Below are 23552 nucleotides of genomic sequence, written 5' to 3'. Positions count from 1 at the left end.
AGATGTGACCTGGCAAATGTCCACATCTGTATCAGAGAATCCAAAGTGCCATCCTTTCGTACTTAGAAAATAGATTAATAACAAGGCAAGTCACGATCACATTAACAACACGACAGCTGCCGGTCTGATGAATTGGAATGGGCAGAAGTATATGGAACTTACATTTTCGGAGTCAATGAGTTTTGATAATTGAGTTTATCCCTTGTGATGAGTACAGTTCTAGGAAATCTAGATAAAAGTGTTATGGGCTCTGTTTGCCTAAGTATTTCCTGAACCAGGACCGTTAGCTCTGTATCACTTTTTTGGACATTTTGTCGTCATCACATCCAGAATAAGATGTTCAGTGGCGTTCTCCAGCACCGTTTGCACCCCACAGAACCCCCTTTATTTTTTAAAGTAATCTATGGAAATATCTGGAAATCACCCAGAAGAAAGGCAGCTCTCTGCTTGGTGAATGGCTAGGAGGGGCTGACCCTTTTCACCCCTGCCCCCGCTGTTACACACGGTAGCCCCTGGAGGGATCCTGGGGAGCACAGTTTGAAAACCACTGCACAATCCACAATGGAGCTCCACGATTCTTTCCTAGTTGATGGACTATCACTGAAGCTTCAAGAGGATTTGGGCTTGGGTTGGCCTTGGTTTGGGTCTGCATGGGCTGGCCCAGGAGAAAGCTGTCTGGGAAGAGAATGCACTGAGGGCCAGGGGCAGGGATGGGAGGGAATCTGGGGCGGAAGGAGCCTGGGAGTCACCCAGAGAGGGTGCCTGGGATGATACGACAGGAAGGAAGAAGACAGACTGGGAATTTGGGAGGAGACGAGGTTATAAAGGGTCTTGCATACCAAGCTGAGCAATCTGGCCTTTGTCCTGTGTCACTAGGCTCTGTGACTAGTTGACTAGACTAGTTCCCTAAGGCTCCCATAGCAAAGATCCACAGACTGGGGGGCTTAAACAACAGGAATTTATTTCGTCACAGTTCTGGAAGCTGGAAGTCTGAGAGCAAAGTGTTGGCAGGATGATTTCTTCTGAGGCCTCTCTGCTTGGCTTATGGATGGCCACCTTCTCCCTCACACGGTCAGCCCTCTGTGTGTGTCTCCTCTCTTCTTAGAAGGATAACAGCCACGCTGGGTCAGGGCCCACCCTAATGATCTCATTATTTGACTTCATCACCTCTTCAAAGTCCCCCATCTCCAAATACAGTCACATTCTGAGGTGCTGGGGGTTAGGGGTTCAACGCATGAATTTGGGGGAACACACTTCAGCCCATAACATTGAGATTTATAATGTAAAGCACACGCACACACTCTCTCTCTCTTTTATTTTTAATCTTTTAATGTTTGTTTATTTTTGAGAGAGAGACAGAGAGACAGAGCATGAGTGGGGAAGGGGCGGAGACAGAGAGGGAGGCACAGAATCTGAAACAGGCTCCAGGCTCTGAGCCCCCGTGGCTGAGCTGCACCCCAGCGCAGGTACAAGGAGAGGTGGCTGTCATCTGGTGCCCGCCGGAGGATGCATTCCAGAGCACCACAGGAGTTCAGGCAAGAGAGGAAGAACAGTGTAGAGGGCAGAAAGTGTGGCGGGCATTTGTGCGGGACTTGACCCTGGAAAGGTGGGCAGGGCTGGGCTAGGCCAATGAGGGGAGGGTCTGCGTTAATAAAGAGGCGAAGGCAGAGCCACAGGACAGGCTCTGCAGCTGCCTGTACAGTGTGTGAGGTCTGGACATAGCCACACTCATTAGCTTAGGAAGCCACTGCTTCTCAGAGCACGATATTTAAATAGGAAGGACTTTGCCCTGACATCTGCATTGATCCTGAAGACATGCCCGGAGGTGATGCCGAGAGGCCCCATCCTCAGGAAGAACATTTCCTTCCTTCAGGGTTTTGGGTTTTGTTTTGGTTTGGGGTTTTTTTTTTTTGCATTTTTATCCTGTTGCAACACACTAGGCAAGCTCTCATTGCCTCCAAAGCCCTCCCAGGCACTCACACCAGCCCCCGGTTGGAGGATAAAGGAGGGGCACCCCTTCTAAGCAAGCCACAGGGAACCTGACATCCACCATCACGTGTGTTTCAATGGCACTGATTTTAAAGGAATTTTTAGACGGGCTCAAATAACAATCTGGAAAGGCCAGACTCCAGAGAACAATGAGAAAATGCAAAGAAGCCAAATATAAAAATCCTGGCACATGCAAAAGAAAAGAAAAAAAATCAATTCACTTCCCCAGATTACAACTGGAAATTCCCAGAGGAACAGGTTGATTTTTTTTTTTTTTTTTTTGGGGGGGAAGAGGAAAAGAGATTATATTTTATGGGAAGAGATACAATAACCGTTCTCTTCCCATAAAGCAAGTGATGGAAGATTGTCTCTGCTCCATAGATGCACATTGCACATTCTCGGGATAATACCAACAGGAAATCAATAGGATCTTTTATATGTGAAAAGACATTATCTCTCACAAAAACTTGCCACTCACTGTTAATCTTGGTCCTGAGACAATAAGTAGCCTTTAAATCGAGATCTCTGTTTATTTTTAAGTTATCCTTATTATTTATTTGTTTAGAAATAATCACGTTCAAAGCTTCACCCTTCATTAGGGCCAGAGGGCCTTCAGATAACGCTTCATGACAAGTGTCTCCACCGTGGGCCAGACGCTCTCCAGAAACCTCCCTCCCGGCCGCATCCACTCCGGGTGAACGGCCATATCGTTAGCCACCAAAAGCTTTATCAGGGCCTAATTTGGCAGCTGTGACGAGCTCGACGGGATTTATGGGATCTCCTGGTTTTTTGCCTCCATTGATCTGAAATGGAACCAAAGTTAATATTAGCAAAAAGCACTTTGTGCTAGGGTAATTTTCCCATGAAAGGCTTTGGCGACTGGTGGCTTTGAACATCTATCATCCAAGTGCTCTTGGCCAACTCTAGGTCATGAGTTTCATAATACCCAAAAGACTAAATATCCTTGTCTCTCCTCCCGTATGAGAATCTAACCACCATCCTGGTGAACTCTCTCATTTTTCCAAGACACTAATTTAATTGTCACAGGGTATAAACCCCATTAGTATCAGGTTCGGATTTAGCACTGCCTCTGACCTTGTATTAGCTTCCTGGGGCTGCCCTAACAAAGTGCCAAAAAGTAGGTAGCTTAAAACAACAGAAATTTCTTCTCTCACAGTCAGCAGTCCTGAGCTCTACCTGAGGACCTTGGGGCGGGGGGGGGGGGGGGGGGGGGGGGGGGGGGGGGGGGGGAGGGAGGATCCTTCTCTGTAGCTTCCAGCTTCAATGGCAGACGGATGTCCTTGGTGACCCTAGGCTTGTAGCTATAGGGCTCCAGTCGCACGGCCACCCCTCCCTCTGTCTTCCTGCGGTCTTTCCTGGCTGCATGTCTGTGCCCAGGTTTCCCTTTTCCATAAGGACGCCAGTCACATTGGATTAGGACCCACCCTAATGACCTCATCTCAACTTGATGACCTCTTGCCAAGTCATCTTGGTGACCTCAACTTAAAGACCCTATTGCCAAGTAAGGTCACATTGTGAAGTATTAGGGATTGGGACTTCCACGTATCTTTTCTGGAGGGCACGACTCAGCCTAAAACAGACCTCAAGGAATTCATCTCTTTTTACACACAGACTAGATAACTTGTCATACGATTGGGTTGAATTAGGGGTTCTTGACCTCTGCACAAGTAACATCGTGTTCGGATAATTCTTTGTCCTGTGTATTGCAGGATGTTCAGTAAAATCCCTGGCCTCTACCAACTAGAAGTACAGGTAGCCACCTCCTGCCCCTTTTGATGACCAAAAGTGTCTCCTGACCCAGCCGAAGGTCCCCTGAGGGGGCAACGTCGCCCTGACAGGACCAATGACTTCAATGAAATGTAAACCAAGCTTATGAAGGTGCTTCATGCAGACTGAACCCTAAAGAGCTGAGGGCAGTTCTATGTCAATCAAAGAAGAGTCCCTAAAAGAGATGGGTCCTGAGGAGTCCCCTAAACGTCTGCATTCCTTCATTGATGTAACACGCATTTACTGGGCACGGTGAGAAAAGCAGAGGACGAAAGAGATTTTGAAACCCCTGCCTTAAACATCATACATTTTAGTGGGGAGGCTGAAAATAAACAAGATGAATAAAACATATAATATGTTTAGATATTGATGAAAGGGGATGAGCGCAAGACGAAAGCGAGCAAGGAGGACAGGAAGCGTTGGCAGGAGAGGTGCTGGAATTTTCGACAGGGTGGCCTGGGAAGGGCTCACTGAGATATGGGTACACACCTAAGAAGTTGGGGCTGGGGGCTGGGCTGCAAAGATTTGGAGCAAAGACCTTGCAGGCAGGGACATTCCTGGGATGTGTGAGGAACAGGGAGAGGCTTGTGCAACAGGACAGATAAGGCGGGACTTCCGGGTCCTAGCAAAGACATGCTGGCGCTCCTGGTGACACGAAAAATCAGCGGACACGTGTGTGGAGGGATGACCCCTGGCCCAGCATGGTGGGTGACAGGGCCTGTGGCGAGGTTCTGAGCGCATATCTGAAGGCACAGCTGAGCTTTAGTGGTGGGCCAGAGGTGGCCTGGAAGAGAAAAAAGGGGTCTTTGGCTCCCGCCAATGGAAAAATCGAGGTGGTATTAAGGGGGACGAGAAGTCTGCATAAGGAGCAGGTATGAAGGAAATATCAGAAGCAAGATCAGGAATTACTGGAATGAGAAGACTCGGGTGTTTTACGTGACAAAATTTACCATTGTGACCACCTTTAACTCTACCGCTCTGGGGCACCTGATACGTGTGTTGTGCCTCCATCACCACCATCCATGTCGAGAATGTTTACATCTTCCCCACAGGTACGCTGAACTCCTTAAACACCCCCACTGCTCCCCAGCTCCTGGCAATCACCAGCCTTACTCTGTCTCTGTGAGTTGACTGCTCTAGGAACCTCACGTAAGTGGACTCTCACAGTGTTTGTTCTTTTGCGACCGGCTTACTTCACTCAGCATCACGGATGAACTTCAAGGTGCATCCACACTATAGGGTGTCAGAATCCCCTTCTTGTTGAAGGCCGAACAATATTCCATCGTGTGTATGGACCACGCTCGTCCGTGGACGGACACTTGGCCTTCTTCCACCTTTCCGCCATCGTGAATAACGCTACTCTGAACACGGGCATACAAATGTCTGTTCGAGTCCCTGCTTTCGGTTCTTTGGGATAGATACCTGGGAGTAGAATGCCTCAATTATATGATAATTCTGTCTACATTTTTTAAGAACTGCCCTATCATTTTCCACAGCAGCTGCACCATTTTACATTCCCATTAGCAGTGTGCAGGAGTCCTTGCCAACACTTGCTGCTTTCTCTTTGTTTGTTTTTTAATAGCCCTACTAAATGGGCTTGAAGTGGTATCATATTGTGATCAGAAGGTTAGTTTTGCCTGTGTTAAGTTTGAAATGCCTATTAGACATACAAGTAAATACATCAAATTGGATATATGGATCTGGATGTGAGGGAGAGGATGGGGTGGCTAGACAGATTTGGGGGTCAGAATCTGTGGGTGGTACTTAAAGCCATGAGCCTGGCTGGGAAAGAAAAAATTATCTGGGTCTGCACTGTCCGGAATAGTAACCACTAGCCAGATGCGGCCATTTAAATGTATATTAATTACAATTAAGTAAAACTTAAAGTTGACTTTCTTAGTTACATCAGCTGCATTTCAAGTACTCGACAGCTACATTTGACTAGTGGCTATTATATTGGACAGTATGGATGTAGAGCATTTCCATCATTGCAATTCCACTGGACAGCACCAGTATGGGGACTATGTAAGATTTTTTTAAAAAGGGGGTGGGGGGGCCCCTGGGTGGCTCAGTCGGTTAAGCGTCCGACTTCGGCTCAGGTCATGATCTCGCAGTCTGTGAGCTCGAGCCCCCCATCGGGCTCTGTGCCGACAGCTCAGAGCCTGGAGCCTGCTTCAGATTCTGGGTCTCCCTCTCTCTCTCTCTCAAAAACAGATAAACATTAAAAATAAATAAATAAAAGAAAAAAGAGGTCCAAGCCCTGAGTCACAGGGCACTTCAACACTGAGATCTTTAGTGGAGTGGGGTACAGGTTGGCCTAAAGGTAGGGTTACCTGATGGCCCTCTTTTCCAGGGACAGTCCAGACTGTGCCTGTGGGTCTGAGATGATTAACAGCAGCTCCTTAAATTCTGAAACGCACTCCGCTTTGACAATATGGCCACCCTACCTACCCCCCACTCCACGCTTACTTACTCTGCAGTAAGAATTACCAGGTGGCGTCTCCTGTAAAGCAGGGGTGTGGAACTTCAGTGATCCACACAGCCCTTACCTGGGCTCCTCCACCAGTTACCGGGAGCCAGTTAGAGGGCTGGGGATGGTCTGCTTCTCCCCGCGACGAACCCGCGGAGGAAAAGTCTGTGCCCATCGGAGGCCACGCCTCTGGTACTGACAGGAAGCAGGTGTCAACTCACAGCCCCTGTCGTCGGGGTCATGAGGGCAAGCACAGAGCTTTGGGTCCACTTTCCCCTTCTGTTTGCTGGTTCTGATACGCTAAACCAAAGATGAGTTTAGATTGGCAAAGTTTGGGCTGTGAGATCTCCTGCTAGAATTTCCATCTCACCTGCAGCCTACCCTGTGGGGACCATCTGGTTATTTACAGCAAATCTCACCTCACTCGTTACCATTGACATGCACATGCAAAACTAAGGGAGAGCCTGAAGAGCTAGGAACGTGAGGATCCGAAGCGCTCCCACGTCAGTCACTCCATGTTTCGTTAGCCAGGTGGGCTGGAAAAGGAGAGAAAACCGGGAAGTCATGGGCACACATTCCAAAATCCCCCGTGACATCTTCAGAAGGAATGAAACCCCATGGCTGGCAAAAACAATAGCCCCTGTTCAGTTCTGAAGTTTCGATGCGCGTTGGCACCGTTCTAGCTCAACCTTTCATTTCCATGGAAACCATTCATGATGCCACACACACAGAAATGGGGATTCTGACCAGAGAGAGACAGGAGTAGCAGCACTGAAAACTAGCTTTCAAGTAAGCCTGTGGCAGAGGCAAGGACAGGAAAAGCCGTGGAGCCGTACTAGAGGGACAGCAGCACTCTCGGGGTCCCCAGGATGAGCACTGGTAGCCCGAGTAGAGCCCACCGACCCCAGAGCTGCTTCTGATGACCTGGCCGGCTACATGTCCCAGCCCGAATCTGCTTTACTTTTCTCCTCTTCTTTTCTAATGCAAAAAGCGTGTTCTACAGTGGGTGGGAAAGGGCTCTTTGCTGTAACTCAAGCATAGGAAGGTGTGGGATGGAGGGAGCAGAAATCACCCATGGTATCAGTTTCCTGTGGCTACGGTCACAAAGTCCCACAAACTGGGGGGGGGGGGGGGGGGGGGGGGGTTCGAGACTTGAAATTTATTCTCTCACAGTTCTGGAGGCCGAAGTCTGAAATCCGGATATGAGTAGAGCCATGCTCCCTCTGAAGACTCTAGGAGAGAACCTTCCTACCTCTTGCAGCCTCTGGGGGCTCCTGGCGTCCCTTGGCTTGCAGACACGTGGTTCCAGCCTCTGCCTCGTCTTCACGTGGAGGCACGTGTCCGTGTCTCAAATCTCCCTCTACGTTTTCTCGTAAGAACACCTGCCTTTGGATTTGGGGCTCACCCTAAATCCAGGATGATCTCATTTGGAGATCCTTAATGACATCTGCAAAGACCCTTTTTCCAAGTAAGGTCACATTCACAGGAATGAAGACGTGGACGTGCGTTTCTGGGGGCCTCTGTGCCACCCAGCAACACCCACTGTGCCCGGGGAGATGCAAAGATTCACATTCTCGGCCCCGAATTGGCGATCCTGCGGGTCTTGAGGCTTTGGCCAATTTCAGAGGAATGCCATGACCAGTTCCTATCATTCTGAGACCCGGGCCCGGCAGGGAAGCTGCGTCGTTGCCATGGTGATCCCACACCTTGAAACTTTTGTCCTTTTGCATTGTTCTCAAGGAACTAATTACTGAAGCTTCGCTGGAAGCACAGGAATGTGAGAGGTGGAGTGTTTCTGCAGGAAAGTCATTGCTCAGAGTGGGGACCTTCCTCTCCCCTCATCACACAAGCAGAATCTGTGACATTCTTTGGATTTTTCCCAGACGACCGTTGTACTAGGCTCAGTCACAACGCTGAACATAATCAGGCACATCGTAATCGGACGCATCTGGGAGTGAGGAGAACAGCCCAGTGGGAAGGGGAAATAAATGCTCCTCCTCACCCTCACCACGTGCCACCCCGCCAGTGCAAAAGAGATTCTGAAAACGTTCGACCCCCCAGAAATGCGGGTGGTCACAGGGACGGGAAGGGAAAAGCCTCTGAGTGAACATGATTCATACGGCTCTGCCAGGCACGGAGCAGAAGGGCCAGGCAGCGGGTGAAAGCCCGCTTCTCCGGGGAACTGCACCAACTTGGAGAAGTTGTTGTTTACCCTTCCTGCGGTTTTCGCGCAGGCGAGCTTGTAAAAATGAAGATTTGGGGGGATTCGTCAGAGTTTCAGCCCGGATAGAATTTTGGCAAAAGGTCCTGTGGGTAATTTCCTTTCTCATGAACTCTTTCAATGCATCCGTCCCCTTCTGGATTCAGCGTCCTGCCGGGGGGAGCATGCTGGGACTTGAACACATGGCCCCAGTGAGCCCTGGAGAGCCTACCAGATAGGAGGATGCGGAGGAAAACCCCCTCCTCCTTAATGGTATTTCACAGCAGAGGCAATTCTCGCTCCTAGAACACCACACTCCAGACCAAGATCAGCGTACTGGTGAGGAGTCAGGAGTAGGAAAGCAAAGTCGAGGTGGTCTGGCAACTTTACATAACTATCTTTACGGAAGGAGGTTATGCATTTTTGAGAGCACAGGATGAGTAAATACATTGTCCACAAAAATAGAAAAACAGCCCCGCCTCTGGACAAGCAAGGACTGCAGCTGCCATTTTCCTGAAACGTCTCCCCCTCCGTTCCAAACCTTCAAGAACAATTTTCTTTGCCCACTTGTGCCGATCGGGACCACAGGTCTGCCCTCTGCTGGTTAAGGGACATTCGAGCAGCGTTCCGACTGGGAAGGGGATGATGTTGGGTCCCTTAGCCACCTGCCTGGCCAGGGGATGCAAGGTGTCCTCACTCGCAGACACTTCATGTTGGAGTCAGAGCTGTTAAGTGGGCAAGAGAACATTCCCCGCCCTCACGGGTCCCTGATAACATCTTCACACACCACGTGTCCGAGGGAAGGAGAAGACAAAACTGACGTCACCACACGTACGGCTCAAGGTCCTCTGAAACATCATTATACAAATCAGTCTAAAAGCGAAATAACAATTGAACGTAAAGGCAGTCCTAAAAGGAGACAGACCTGCGTCTGAATCCGTTTTGAGGTTTACGAGCTCTGAGGGCTGGGACGAGAACCTGCCTGAGCCCAGCTGCCTCCTCTGTCAAGTGAAGCTATCAGTAATTACATTGGAAAATTAAATGAGAGGAATCCGTTAGCACAGTGTCTGGCACATGGCAAATATTCTATAAATGGTAGTTTAAATATTTTCCTTTTTCAATCCATTTAATTCTAGAAGCTGGAAAATCTTTCTCCTGCGCGCAGAAAGTAGGAGAAGCCGATGTCAGAGAAGAGGGGTTCATGACCTTGGGGTTCATGACCAGTGTCCTCATCTCTAACCCAGAGTTCTTGACTAGGGTGATTTTGTCCCCTAAGGGACTTCTGGCAATATCTGGAGACATTTTTGGTTGTTGCGGCTGGGGAGGGGTACTACCGGCATCGAGTGGGTAGAGGTCAGGGTGGTGCTAAGCTCCTTCCAGCGCACAGGACAGCCCCATAATTACCCAGCACCAAATGTCGATAGCACTGAGGTTGGACACCCTGCTCTGACCTTTCTAGAAGCGTCTTGAGTTTTATTTATTTTTATTTTTTAATGTTTTTTTTTTTTTTTTTTCTGAGGCAGGGGGGGCACGTGAGCAGGAGAGGGGCAGAGAGAGAGGGAGACAGAATCCGAAGCAGGCTCCAGGCTCTGAGCTGCTCAGAGCCCGACGCGGGCTCGAACTCACAAACCATGAGATCATGACCTGAGCCAAAGTCGGACACTCAACGGACTGAGCCACCCGGGCGCCCCTGAGTTCTAGAACTTTCAATTCTGGCAGGCAACATTTCTGCTAACTGCTTGGCTTTCCTGACGACAGTGGAATCAAGAATCAAGGATAAAATCTTCTGGATTTAAAAGCCACACAAAGTCAAGAGATCAAGACTCCCAATATATTTTAAAAAAATTTTTAATTGTAGTAAAATACACATAACATAAAATTTACCACCTAAACCATTTTTTGTCATTTATTTGTTTATTTTGAGAGAGAGCGAGAGCAGGGGAGGGGAAGAGAGAGAGAAGGAGAGAGAGAATCTCAAGCAGGCTCTGTGACAGTGCAGAGCCCTAGGGGGGGCTCGAACTCATGAACCATGAGATTGTGACCTGAGCTGAAATCAAGAGTCAGATGCTCAACTGACCAAACCACCCAGGTGCCCCCACCTAAAGCATTTTTAAGTGTACTGATCAATACAGTAAGTACATTTACGTTGTTGTGTGACCAATCTCCAGAGCGCTTTCCATCTTGCAAAACTGAAACTCTGTAACTCTACACCCGTTAAACAACTCTTCATCTCCCCTCCCTACAAGGACTCCTGCTATCTCTGTAAGATAAAATACTCATGTGTGTTTTTTTTAATGACCTACAGCAGCCATCCAGGCACTGTAAGAGGATCTAGCCTAAGCAGACACAAATCCCAAGAATGCCAGAGACAACTTGGAAAGTGCCTTCTTCCTTGGTATCATTGAGCTGCTGATCTATCTACTTCTGGAACCCCCTGGCTTCTTGCTAGATAATAACTTCTGTTTCAGGGAGAAAACATGTAAAAACAAATTAAAATAACCAGCCAACCAACAAAATACCCATAGGTTTTTCTTTGAAGTTGGCACTTAATTTAAAAGAAGACATCTCTTTGGGGCACCTGGGTGGTTCAGTCAGTTGAGTGTCCAACTCCTGATTTCAGCTCAGGTCATGATCCCAGGGTCTTGAGATTGAGCCCCACGTTGGGCTCTGTGCTGAGCATGGAACCTGCTTGAGGTTCTCTCTTTCTCTCTCCCTCTGCCCCTCTCCCCCACTTGTGCTCTCTCTCTCAAAAAAGCAAATAAGTTTAAAAAGAAGACATTTCTTCAAACCCGGCATGACTCTATGGTCAAAACGGGTCCCCTCTGTGACAAAGCCACCTCCACCTGTCTCTCCTTGGGGTTCCCAAGAAACGACGGGTAAGGGAGCTGGGCAGCTTATCACACTACAGAACCACATATTTCCTGAGATCAGGGATGTTTGTGAAGAAGGCTGACTGACCCCAATTCAGAAAGGCTTAGAGTTTCCCTTGGCTCTCTGCTAGGCTCCTGGGGTCCCTGGCACCTCAGCCTGAGCTCTGTTGCCCTGCCTATCAGTGGATGAAAACATCTCTCTGCTTCCCCACTTCCGTCATCTTTTGCTTCGAGCTCTCTTTCCTCTTGGTTTCAGCGCACGTTAAATACACGCATGTACGTTAAGCTCTTATTACACGCAGACACACAACGCTGTTGGAAATAAAATACAAACTATTTCAAGCACTTGCCTCCAGAGCTTGCAGTCTAACAGAGGAAATAAACGTGTAAGTGATGGAAATTTGTCAGTGGAATATAAGTGGTACAAATGGACATTACGTTGTACAAAAGGACTGAGATTAAACCTGATGAGACACAGATAGGAGGTTGTCTTTGCTCCCTCCAGAAATCCCAATGAAAGGATAACAAAGGAACTAAGTATAAATACACATGGACACAATGCATGTAAGAGACAACATTGGACAAAAGATGCGACAAAAATTTGGAAGACGGAAAATGGAGGGGCCCTTTGTAACAAACTTGGGTTACAGCTTTCTCCACTTGGCTAAACGCTTGTGAGGTCAGGGAAGACAACTGAAAAGTGGGCTGGTTTGTGCTACAGGATCCAGGAGTGATTCAGGAATTGGAGGCTGGACATGCGTGTTGCTAGTCTATGTGCAGATAGTTTTGTTTTTTTTTTTTAAACTTTTTTTTTTAACGTTTATTTATTTTTGGGACAGAGAGAGACAGAGCATGAACGGGGGAGGGGCAGAGAGAGAGGGAGACACAGAATTGGAAACAGGCTCCAGGCTCTAAGCCATCAGCCCAGAGCCCGACGCGGGGCTCAAACTCACGGACCGCGAGATCGTGACCTGGCTGAAGTCGGACGCTTAACTGACTGCGCCACCCAGGCGCCCCGATGTGCAGATAGTTTAGAACCCCAACTCTTTCCCCAATCTAGCCAGTCAGGCAACTACAGCCCCACCTGCACCCTGTAGGGAGTTTATCATCTGCTGAGGCTCGACAGGAAAGGCCCTGGAGTCTAGATAACAAAGCAAAGCTAGATAGCAGATATTGTAATGAAATGCTATTCCCGTCCCCTTTCCTACAGAGCTTTTACCTACCCCAGGCAGAGGGAAAAGTAGGACTCCTCCCTGGGAAAACCAATACACCCAAGAGAAAAGACCTACAGATCTGACATGTGGGGGACCTTACCTGACAACTCTCGAAGAGCCCCCCCGGAAGAGTAGTCTTGAACATGTACACGGGGCTCCCATGAATAGACAGCCAAGGATCACCAGAGTTTTGAGAAAAGTCCCTTCCACCCACCCACACATACCCACAAAGGCCAAAACAAACAGGGGGAAAAAAAACTAGGAGGAAATACAAAACGTGAAAAGGTAGAAATACAAGAGAACCAGTTGCATATACAAACCTATTTTAAAGATAAAATAATCAAAGAACAAGAAAGAGCTCTGGAAAATTTAAAATTTTTTTTTAATGTTTATTTATATTTGAGAGCAAGAGACAGAGACACACACAGAGTGTGAGCGGGGGAGGGGCAGAGAGAGAAGGAGACACAGAATCTGAAATAGGCTCCAGGCTCTGAGCTGTCAGCACAGAGCTTGACACAGGGCTCAAACGCATGAACCACGAGATCATGACCTGAGCCAAAGTCAGACGCTTAACTGACTGAGGCACCCAGGTGCCCCTGGAAATTTTTAAAAAATATATTATGACAAGTATTTTTCAAAAATCAGGGGCGCCTGGGTGGCGCAGTCGGTTGGGCGTCCGACTTCAGCCAGGTCACGATCTCGCGGTCCGCGAGTTCGAGCCCCGCGTCAGGCTCTGGGCTGATGGCTCAGAGCCTGGAGCCTGTTTCCGATTCTGTGTCTCCTTCTCTCTCTGCCCCTCCCCCGTTCATGCTCTGTCTCTCTCTGTCCCAAAAATAAATAAACGTTGAAAAAAAATTTTTTTTTAAATCAATAGAAGAACTGATAGATATAGTTGCATCTCCAACAAAGACTAAAAGAACAAAAGGATGGAAATAAAAGCATGTGGGAATCAGTCCAGGAGGTCTGGCATCACAATAAACATAGCTCCAATAAGAATAAACCAAAAAAACCAATTAAGTGGAATTAAGTTATCAGTCTAAGATATTTCTCCAGATATATCAGATATATCCAGCTATATCAGTCTAAGATGTTTCTGACTGAGTGACTCAGTTAAGTGTCCAACTCTTGATTTCAGTTCAGGTCATGATCTCACTGTTCGTGAGTTCGAGCCCCATGTTGGGTTCTGTGCTGAGTGTGGAGCCTGCTTTAGATTCTCTCTCTCCCTCTGCCCCTCCCCCCCCCAAAACAAACAGACAAACAAACAAAAGAATATATTTCTCCAATGGAAAGAAATGAACCCACTGAATGCATAACACAATCCATTTTAGAAGATCTATACAAGGTACATCATCATGTAATTTCAGAAAACCAGGAATAAAAACAATGTTTCCAAAGAAAGAAGAAAAAAAAAAAACAGTTACAAAGCCATAGGAACTAGAACAGGGTCCATCTTATTGCCAGCAACATTGGGAAACTGACGTTGTAAACCAATGCCTTCAAAATTAGGAGGAAAAATCTTTAGAACCTAGACTTTTGTACCCAGTCAAACTATCCACCTAGCAAACTCGCTATCAAATATAAAGGTAGGATAAGGGTATCCAAGTTCTCAAAAACCTGGAAAGATTTACTCCATTAAAAACAAGGAGGGGTGCCCGGGTGGCTCAGTCGGTTGAACGTCCGACCTCGGCTCAGGTCATGATCTCATCGTTCATGGGTTCGAGCCCTGCATCAGGCTTGTGCAGACAGCACAGAACCTGGAGCCTGCTTTGGATTTTGTGTGTGTGCCTCTCTGTACCTTCCCCTGCTCATGCTCTGTCTCTCTCTTTCAAAAAAAAACATTAAAAAAAAGGGGGAATGAAACAAACAAATAGGAAATAGGGCATTCAGGAACAGGGGTGCCAACAGTGAAGACGGGGAATGGGTCATCCTACAGTGACAGTCTAGGGAAGACGCAAGATGACAGCTGTGGGACAGGCTGTATGTTCCATGTATAAAACTCTAGAAAATGCAGACTAATCTACAATGATAAGTAGCGGATTGGCAGTTCATCATCTTATTTACTGTAATGGATTCACAGGCACATACATGTGTCAAACTCATAAAATTTTTCACTTTAAACATGCGCGTTTTATTGCACGTCAACTATACTCCAATAAAGTAGCAAAAAAAAAATTTAGGAAAATGAGAGAAGTATAGAGAAGTAGAAGACTGGTCATGGAGAACTATCCACAAAGAAGCCATAGAGACAAAAAGAAGGAAGATACAAAAGAGAATAAAAAGCATACAGAATACACTGAGAGGGTCTAACACGCTTAACTGAGATCCCCAAAGAAACAAGAGAAGCATGTCACGGCAGTAATCCCAGACATCTAAAGGAAGTGAAACCGTATTGGGAACAATGTGCTGGAAAACAAAAGAACTGTCAAACTAGATTCCTCTACCCTGAGTGGGAAAAAAAAAAAAAAAATCCCTTAATATTAATAAAGACAGATAAAGATCTTTTCAGATAAACAAAAGTTGAGAGCATTGTTCAACAGCAGACCCCATACTCAAAAAAATTCCACACGGTGTTTGTTTGAGCTGAAGGTCAATGACCCTTCATGGAAGCTCAGAGATGCAAGAAACGTTCAGAACCAAGTTCATGAATGGTTCAGAGATTAAAAAAAATTTTTTTCTGGCTAGAACCAAAGCTCCATGAAGAAAGTCAGGAGCTATAAGGCTGAAAGATGGGTGAACCTAGATCACACGGGTCCTGAATACCAGCAGGAGGAAGTTAGGATGATGGATACAGAGCAACATGAAGGTCGAGAGAGAGACAAAGCAGAGCAGTGGAGGATGGAGAGCTTATAATGAAAAAGAAGGCAACGCCGTTAATGCTGCCTGGGGTCCAGGCCAATGGCGAGGAAACAGATGCCATTGGCTCTGGGGCTCAAGAAGTCACTGGAAACCTTGAGGAGGGAATTCTAGTGAAGGATGGGAATGAGGGTCTGATGGCAAGAAGGGAAAGAGTGAGTGGAAAGGAAGCAGAAGCAGCAGATACCTCCTCTACGTGGAGCTCTAAGAAAGACTTAGGTCTACTTCTCCAAAGTAGAACTTTTTGTTACTCCCTCCAAACCCTGCCGCTTCCCTAGCTTCCTCGGGAGCATAGATGGCCTCACCCCCTGGCACCGCAAACCAAAAGGGAGGAGTAACTAACCACCGATTCCGCTCTTCCACCCCCACCCCCTCCAGACCCAACCTATCGTCACTTCCTGTTGACCCCAGTGCAACCAGTGGTCCATGCCTGCCAGCCCCGTGCAGCCCCGTCTGTCTTAGTACAAGCCCACCTCCCACTCTTTCCAGAACACTGTGATAGCCTCTAACAGGGGAGGAGGGGAGGGGCTGCTTCCATAATTGCTCCCTCTGGCCTCACCCCCTGGAATAATCCTTCGGAGGGGGGGATGGAAATAGGACCACGTCACCTCCCTGCTTAACATCCTTCCATGCTCCCCATCGTGGTTGGAATAAAATTTGAATTCTGGAACACTGCCCTCCATGAGCCCTAACCGAGCTTCTCTAACACCTTTTCCTACCGCTTCCTCCCCACCCCCACCCCCACCCCCGTCCCCACCTGATAGGCTTCATGCTCCCTGAACGATCAGTCTTATGCTTCACCCTCCCTGTTCCTGGAGCACATCAAACTTCTTCCTGTCTCTGAGCCTTTGCACCAGAACGTTCTTCCCCGAGGTCTTGCAAGCTGGATCCTTCCCGTCATTCAGTTCAAAATGACCTCCTCAGATAGATCTTTCATAACCAACCAACCTAACGTGAACTCCCCCCACCTGCGATGTCCCACCGTTACATCAGTGTGTTTTATTTTCCATACAGCACTCAGCATCTGAAATTATCTTGTTTATTAAGTGACTGGTTTATTGTCTCCACTTCCCCGCCCGGTCCCCTTGGAGGGTTAATTCCACTAAAACAGAAAACACGTCCTTCTTGTGAATTGCTGAACCGCCAGTGCCCTTTCCTGGATGTTGCCTTCCAACTTAAAGATAAGCTGAGGAGACACTGTGGGGGAATTCACAGAGGCTTAATAAGAGGTGAATGCAATAGGTTTACCAAGTAACGCTGGGGGCTCGTTGAAGTCAGATAGCATCAACTGTGTGTTTTCCAAGACTTTCCCCAGCTGCTCCCGACAGCCCGGGAGAAGCGCAAAAAGGTAGAGAAGGAGGAAGAACCAACCGGAGAATGGATGTGGTGGACAGAGCCAAAGGTCAAAGGATTTTTGATATCGCTGAATGACCAAGAAAGCAGCTCGGAAAGGCCCCCAGCTGAGTGCTGATGGATTAGGATGGATTAACACACAGGGACCAGGGACCTAAAGTCAAACGGCAGGGAAACCGGTACCCTTGGCACAATGGATGGATCACCTTGCAGGTGAAATGCTGAGTTCCAAAGGCAGGAGCTCTGAAACGGAGACTGGGGAGATGCACACTTCGTCGGGATGGCGAGGTCTAAACCTGGTGAGGCGTGACCCCACCTCCCCACCCCCTGTCCGTCCCTGCACTGCTGCCAGACCCTCCCCACCACCCCCCCCCCCGGCTGCCTCTGGGGTGTGGGACTGTCTCAGTTCTTGCAGGAGTGGCCCTTCCTCTGGCTGACTCAACCCTTCTGCAATTGTCATCTTGGCTAAAGATGTAAATGACACGTCCCTGAAATGCTAAGGGGGGAGATACCATCAAGAAAATGTAATCCTTGAGTGCCTGCAGACTTTCCCTTCTTTTCTTTAGCTAAGGAATATTTTCCCCCTAACTCCTCTTAACAGGGTTATCAGAGTTCAGGAGGAAAAGAGAGAACAGGCTATGAATGGCAAACAGGCACTGAGTCCCAATCTGGACTCAGTGACAAGAGAATAATAAAAAAGATTAGAGGTAATTTTTCCTCCTGAATTATAGAGAAAGGGTGTGGATCCAGACCAGCTGTGCAGGGTTGGGTCAGGCTGCTAACCTCATCTCTCAGGAGTCCTACTCAGGAAAAGGGGGAAGGAGTGAAGGGGTTCCAGTTGGGGGGTGCCACGAGTAGCAAGTAAAATTACAGGGCTCCCAGTCCAAATGAATTTCAGACACACAATGGATTTTTTTAGTATATGCATATGCCCCATGCAATATTAGTATACTTATCCTAACAATTATTCACTGCATATCTGAAATTCAAATCTAACTGAGTCCTGTATTTAGTGCTAGAAAGGAGGGCCCCAGCACTAGATAGAGCCATTAAACAGAGGAAGCTTCCCGATAGGCAGTCCTGGGAAGGCCACATGTTCCGGGTCATTCTGAATACGAATGGTGATAAAGGTTAGGGGCGCCTGGGTGGCTCAGTCGGTTAAGCATCCGACTTCGGCTCAGGTCATGATCTCATGGTCTGTGAGTTCGAGCCCTGCGTTGGGCTCTGTGCTGACAGCTCAGAGCCTGGAGCCTGCTTCAGATTCTGTGTCTCCCTCTCTGTCTCTCTGCCCCTCCCCTGCTCATGCTCTGTCTCTGTCTCAAAAATAAATAAAAAACATTTAAAAAAATTAAAAATAAAAAACAAATGGTGGTGAAGGTCAAGGTTTTTATCTTTTCTATTTAAAGCTAAGAGAATTTGGGGCGCCTGGGTGGCTCAGTCAGTTAAGCATCCGACTTCGGCTTAGGTCATGATCTCGCAGTTTGTGAGTTCGAGCCCCGCGTCGGGCTCTGTGCTGACAGCTCAGAGCCTGGAGCCTGCCTCAGATTCTGTGTCTCCCTGTCTCTGCCCCTTCCCCACTCATTCTCTGTCTCTCTCTGTCTCTCAAAAATGAATAAATGTTAAAAAAAATGTTTTTTAAATATAGCTAAGAGACTTCAAAAATGATTATATATACATATATAATACATACACATGTATATATAAATATATTACATAAGTATACCAGGCTGGGCTTTGCAGCTAAATTACAAACTGGTTTGTGGCTTTACCCAATAAAGAGAAAACAAAAATGCAAGGCAGTGGGGCACCTGGGTGGCTCAGGCAAGTGCCTGACTCTTTAAAAAAAAAACCCGATGGGGCACCTGGGTGGCTCGGTCGGTTAAGTGTCCGACTTCAGCTCAGGTCATGCTCTCGCCGTCCGTGAGTTCGAGCCCCGCATTGGATCTGTGCTGACAGCTTCAGAGCCTGGAGCCTGCTTTGGATTCTGTGTCTCATCCTCTCTCTGCCTCTCCCCTGCTCATGCTCTGTCTCTCTCTCTGTCTCTCAGTAATAAATAAATGTTAAAAAAAAATTTAAAAACAAAAACAAAAAAACATGAGGTCGTGACCTGAGCCAAAACCAAGAGTCAGACACTTCACGGACTCAGCCACCCAGGTGCACCTCAAATGCCTCACTCTTGATTTCAGCTCAGGCCATCATCTCACAGTTCGAGTTTGAGCCTTGCATCAGCACTCTCAGCATGGAGCCTACTCGGGATTCTCTCTCTCTCTGCTCCTCCCCCACTTGCTCTCTCTGTCTCTGTCTCATATATAAATAAATAAAGTTAAAAAAATGCAAGGCAATGAGTTAATGTGGCTGAGTTTCGTCTGTTGCTCTGGCACGAGTAACGGTTGAATGGGTGTGGTAACTTATCAATTTGTACTGTTCCTGGTTTCCATCATTTTGCCCATCAGAGATTAGGGTTTTTGGAGGGAGAAACAAAACAGCCAACCTCCGAAATAAATTTACTCTCAGGCCTGTGGTGTATCTAAGTTATTTTCCATTTGTCACAACCACTTTCCAAGTAACCATACTACAAAGCATCATGGGCCCGAGAGAGGACAAACACAGAGCATCCCTGAGTCACTATTTATTTTGTTCGGGTGATGATAAAAACCAGGTCATCCTCAATCATAGAAACGCAGACCTGAACGTTCTGAAACATATGTTAGGTTCTGTTTATATAATTCCTAGAGGCGGTGTTTTCCAAAGCATAAGAAGGATAGCAAGGAATTTCTCTACCCAACTGAGCATTATGGCCCAATTAACGTCTACAAACCTAAGGAAAAAAGGAATGTCTCAACATTGTAGTTTTTTTTTCCCCCCAGCCTCTCTGTAAGAAATTCTTAAAGACCAGCAAATGTCAGCAAGCAGCTTAGCCCTAATCACTGTTCTGCAAAGGAGAAAAAAGAAAGACCGTAAAAAATTGCTGTGATAGCTTACGGAACGTGAGGGTCTGCGGAAGCTATTGCGGAGAAGCCTCACACAGCTAGAGAAACAGCTCTTCCTTTGCAACCCCGGGCAGAGGTCGGCTCCAGACTGACTCAATAAACCTGCCTCAGCACACCTCTGTGTCTCATGCCAAAAGATCCTAAGAGGGGTGGGCAACTTGGAAGGGACCACACACAGGCCCAGATGGTGAACATCTGGCCAAAAATTAGAAAGAGAAAGAAATCAACTTCTCAAATCCACAGACAGGTGTTTGGGGCTTCCCAGGGGACCTGCTTAGGAAGGGCAACAGGGATGGTTCTAAACTGATCCTTAGTTAAGGAACAAGACACATTCCTGAGAAATAATGAGGAATGGATACAGGTCAGCATGAACCAAACAGGTGGCAAGAGTATGGGAGCTCTGCTGTCCACCTGCTCTTGATAATTGCATCCTTTCGAAGACATTTAAATTATTTAGATGATTGTAACCGAGACGTCTTTAATAATGCACCAAACAGCAGGCACCAGGTTGAAATCAATTAGACTCCACCGCTAAATTATAAGGTAGAAATTTACAAGAGGACGGCTCTGGGATAGGGACTGAAGGTATATATGCCTGCCAGAGACAATTATGTTAGGAACCATATGGGTATTGCCTCGTCAGTTAAGAAGCAGAAAAAATGGTCAGGTGCTCCTAAATATAGGGCAATAATAAAAAACGATAATGAGGAGGCTGGTCCTCTGGGCAGGGTTCTGGACGGCCACGAGAAAAGACAAAGAACAACGGAGGCAGGAACCAATCCCGTTCTGGGGGTTTCCCGTGCAAAGACGAGCCAGCAAGTGGGGCCTCGAGGAGTCTCGGGCCGGGGTGGCCTCACGGGGGTGGCCTCGGTGGGGCTGTTTGGGACAGGATGCTCGCCGCACTGGTAGCCGGCGGGAGGAGGGGGTGGTGAGACAAGGGAGAGGTCGTGGGGCACACAGGGAGTCCCCAGGTGTGACCGCAACGTCCCGGTCCGGTCCCCGCTGGGCCGGACTGGCTTCAGGATCGCGAGCAGCACGTGGCTGGCCCCCGGCGCCGCGTCCCGCCCTCAGCCGCGCGGGGGCGCAGGGCGCAGGCGCGCTGCCGCAATGCGCGGGCGGCGGCGACGCCACTCCGGTCCGCCAGGGACCGCTGTGGCGCAGGCGGGCTGGCCCGCGCTGTTGGGGCCGCGGCTCGCCGGTCCCTCTTGGGCACGGCCTTGCCGGTTTGGCGGGGTGAAAGGTTGCGAAGATGGCGACGGCCTTGAGCGAGGAGGAGCTGGACAATGAAGACTATTACTCGTTGCTGAACGTGCGCAGGGAGGTGAGGCCTGCGGCGGGACGCCGTCTGGGCGGAGGCCGCGCCCGGTGGCTCGGGAGGGCCGGGCTGGCGGCCACCGCTCCGTCCCCGCCACGGGCGGCCGGGACCCGGCGGGGGAGGCCGCGTGACCCCGTCCGACATGCGCGACCGGCCGCCGACCGGGCGGTCCCCACTGCCCCGACCCTTGCACTGGGGGTGTCCCGCCGGCCTCTGCCCCTGCTCTCGGCGGCCGGGGCGCCGCGTCCTGGCAAGGCCAGAGGCCCCGGTACCCGCAGGAGGAAGAAGGCTCCCCGAGGTGGAGGCTCTTGGAGTGGGGTTCCCGGCCCTCCAGGACCCGGTGCCTCGTCCGGCTCACAAACTCACCTTGGCTGAGGGGCTAGGTCATCGCCCCCGGCCGGCAGAATGGGAAACTGAGTCTCAGGCACCAAGGTCAAAGCCACCAGCAAACCTTCCCACGGGGGTCTGTCCGGTTCCCGAGTATCCATGGGGACGTCTGGCTTCTGAAGTGAATTCAGGCCCCGAGGCACGTGGCTTGTGTCCTCCTGTCCCCTGAGCTGCTGTCCCGAAATTGAAGGAAGAGCCTCCCGTACCTACAGCCTCAATTCGGAGGCCGCAGTTTAGGAAGAAGCCGTAAAGCCAGGAAGGCAGGCGGTGCCCCAAGCACGGCCTCAGCACGCGCGCCGCTTTCCACACGCCCAGTGTTTGCACCCTGTTTCCTCACCCAGTAAGAGATAGGGTCTCACGCTGTGCCTGGCACGTAGTAGGGGCCCAGGAAGTTTCATTTCTTGTTGACCAGCCCAGTTGACATCAGCGTGAAGGGCAGGAAGGCTTCCAAGGTCAGGTCATAAGGTGGATCTTTTCTCTCTAAGCTGCCGGGTTCGGTCTTCCCAGCCCTGCTAGAGAACCGTTAATTCCCTCTCTCATTTTTCCCAGCGATCGTAATTAGCCAAGTTTGACAAAGTTCTAGACGAAACCAGTCAAATGTGTGTCGTGCATAAATGTTGGTGTGCATCGTGTCTGTCGGTAATAGCCAACATTTTTTGAGTACTGCTTTTGTGCAGGGCCCCGTGCGGAGTGAACACTTTATGTTCCATTATCTTGTTCATTTCTCACCCCAGCCCCTAAGGGAAATGTTATGATAATCCTTGATTTACAGCTCAGAAAACTGAGGCAGAGAGAGGTTAAGTGACTTGCCCAGAGTCACATCAGTAGAAAGTGCGAGAGCCTGAATTCATCCCTGGGAAGTCCGGGCGGAGCTTCCGCTCTGCTGTCATAACTAGTCAGACTACAGAGCTGCTAGTTCTGGTACTGTGAGCTTGGGCACCCACATAAAAATCCCCCAAATGTGTTAGCCACCATGCATTATGGACAATGAACTGTCTGGGGGGAACTGCAAGTCATGTTATCTGCCATAGGCACCTGGAGGTTCTCATAAGTCATAAACAGTAAAGCTTGGGGTGAATCACTTCTTTGGCCTTGGGTTTCTTTCCCTTTGAATGAAGCTGTTTGGCTAGTTACTAAGTTTTCTCCAGTTCTTAGAAGCAAAGCAGTATATGAAACTAGCTTTTCTGAAACCAGCCTTTCTTGCCACTGGTTTATAGTCGGCCTTATCAGTAATTGAGCAACAATGTATCCCATTTTCCAGGCTTATGGAATCTTAGGCAGCTGCAGTTGATCAAAAAGATCTAGAATAATAGACTTGGCCAGAGTCTTTGGTGAGCATTTGTCAGAGGTATACCTTAAAAATGCTGGGGTCTTAGGACTTGTCATTGTTATTGGACTGATGAGTGGGCGCCAAATATTTATTTCTTAAAAAAAAAAAAAAAAAAAAAAAGTCTCATCTCTCCCAATGAGTTGAGGCACTTTTCATGTTTATGGCTGTAGGTGAAATTCCTGTGAAACATGTTCTCTTGCTAAAGTCACTTTGTGTTCCCTGTGTCCACAAGCTCTGTGTAAAATGTTACCAAGTGTGTGCAGATTTTATCTTGAAGATTCTACTGGAAGAGAAGCTCTGAAGGTGATCTCTGGACTTGATACTTACTAGGATTTGTTTTGTGAAATCAGAAATCAACCTGAAGTTGAAATAGCATGATTTAGTTGGAGAGTTAGAGGAAAATAGAAGTAATCTGAACTCTTACATGTGTGGTTGGAAGGAGACAATAACACCTGTTTATTTGCTGTCAGTTCTGCAGCTTCACGCCACTTAAATATACCTGTAGGAGGCAAGGTCCTCTTCCCACCAGTTATTCAGAGTACCTTCCAGAGAGTACCTTCAACACTCTGTGTTCAGGAAGTTCAGAGACTTTTCCCTAGAAACCTCAAATGGAAGCAACCTGACCCAAAACCAGGGAATTCTATTTAAAATTTGAAAAATTACAAGCCTGATACATAGTTAAAATTGGAGTAATACAGAAATGTCAAAAACCAGCTTACAAATCTCTTTTTCCAGGTTTTAAACTTCAAAATATCCACTTGTATTTCAGAGAGTGAAGCAGGCAGCTAGACAG

The 23552-nt window shown here is 48.2% G+C and overlaps 1 protein-coding gene and 1 long non-coding RNA gene across 2 annotated transcripts in view; one reads left to right on the top strand and one right to left on the bottom strand.

The window, feature by feature from the left end:
* Positions 1 to 1895: 1895 nt before the first annotated feature.
* On the bottom strand, positions 1896 to 22873 carry LOC123597124. The gene is made up of 4 exons (XR_006711967.1): positions 21409 to 22873; positions 6667 to 6783; positions 4891 to 5199; positions 1896 to 2792 (listed from the first exon to the last, which is right to left on the bottom strand). It is a non-coding gene; the product is annotated as an uncharacterized LOC123597124 (long non-coding RNA).
* DNAJC11 (DnaJ heat shock protein family (Hsp40) member C11) overlaps positions 20892 to 23552 on the top strand; it is a 71730-nt gene continuing 69069 nt past the window's right edge. The window contains exon 1 of the mRNA XM_045475510.1: positions 20892 to 21048. Within this exon, the coding sequence (XP_045331466.1) occupies positions 20977 to 21048 (72 nt within the window). The 5' untranslated portion in view covers positions 20892 to 20976. The remainder of the gene's footprint in view (positions 21049 to 23552) is intronic.

The sequence above is a fragment of the Leopardus geoffroyi genome, chromosome C1 (assembly GCF_018350155.1).
Source record: "Leopardus geoffroyi isolate Oge1 chromosome C1, O.geoffroyi_Oge1_pat1.0, whole genome shotgun sequence".
Classification (NCBI taxonomy): domain Eukaryota; kingdom Metazoa; phylum Chordata; class Mammalia; order Carnivora; family Felidae; genus Leopardus; species Leopardus geoffroyi.
The sequence above is the reverse complement of the archived record's forward strand: the minus strand, read 5'-3'. Positions and strand labels throughout refer to the sequence as shown.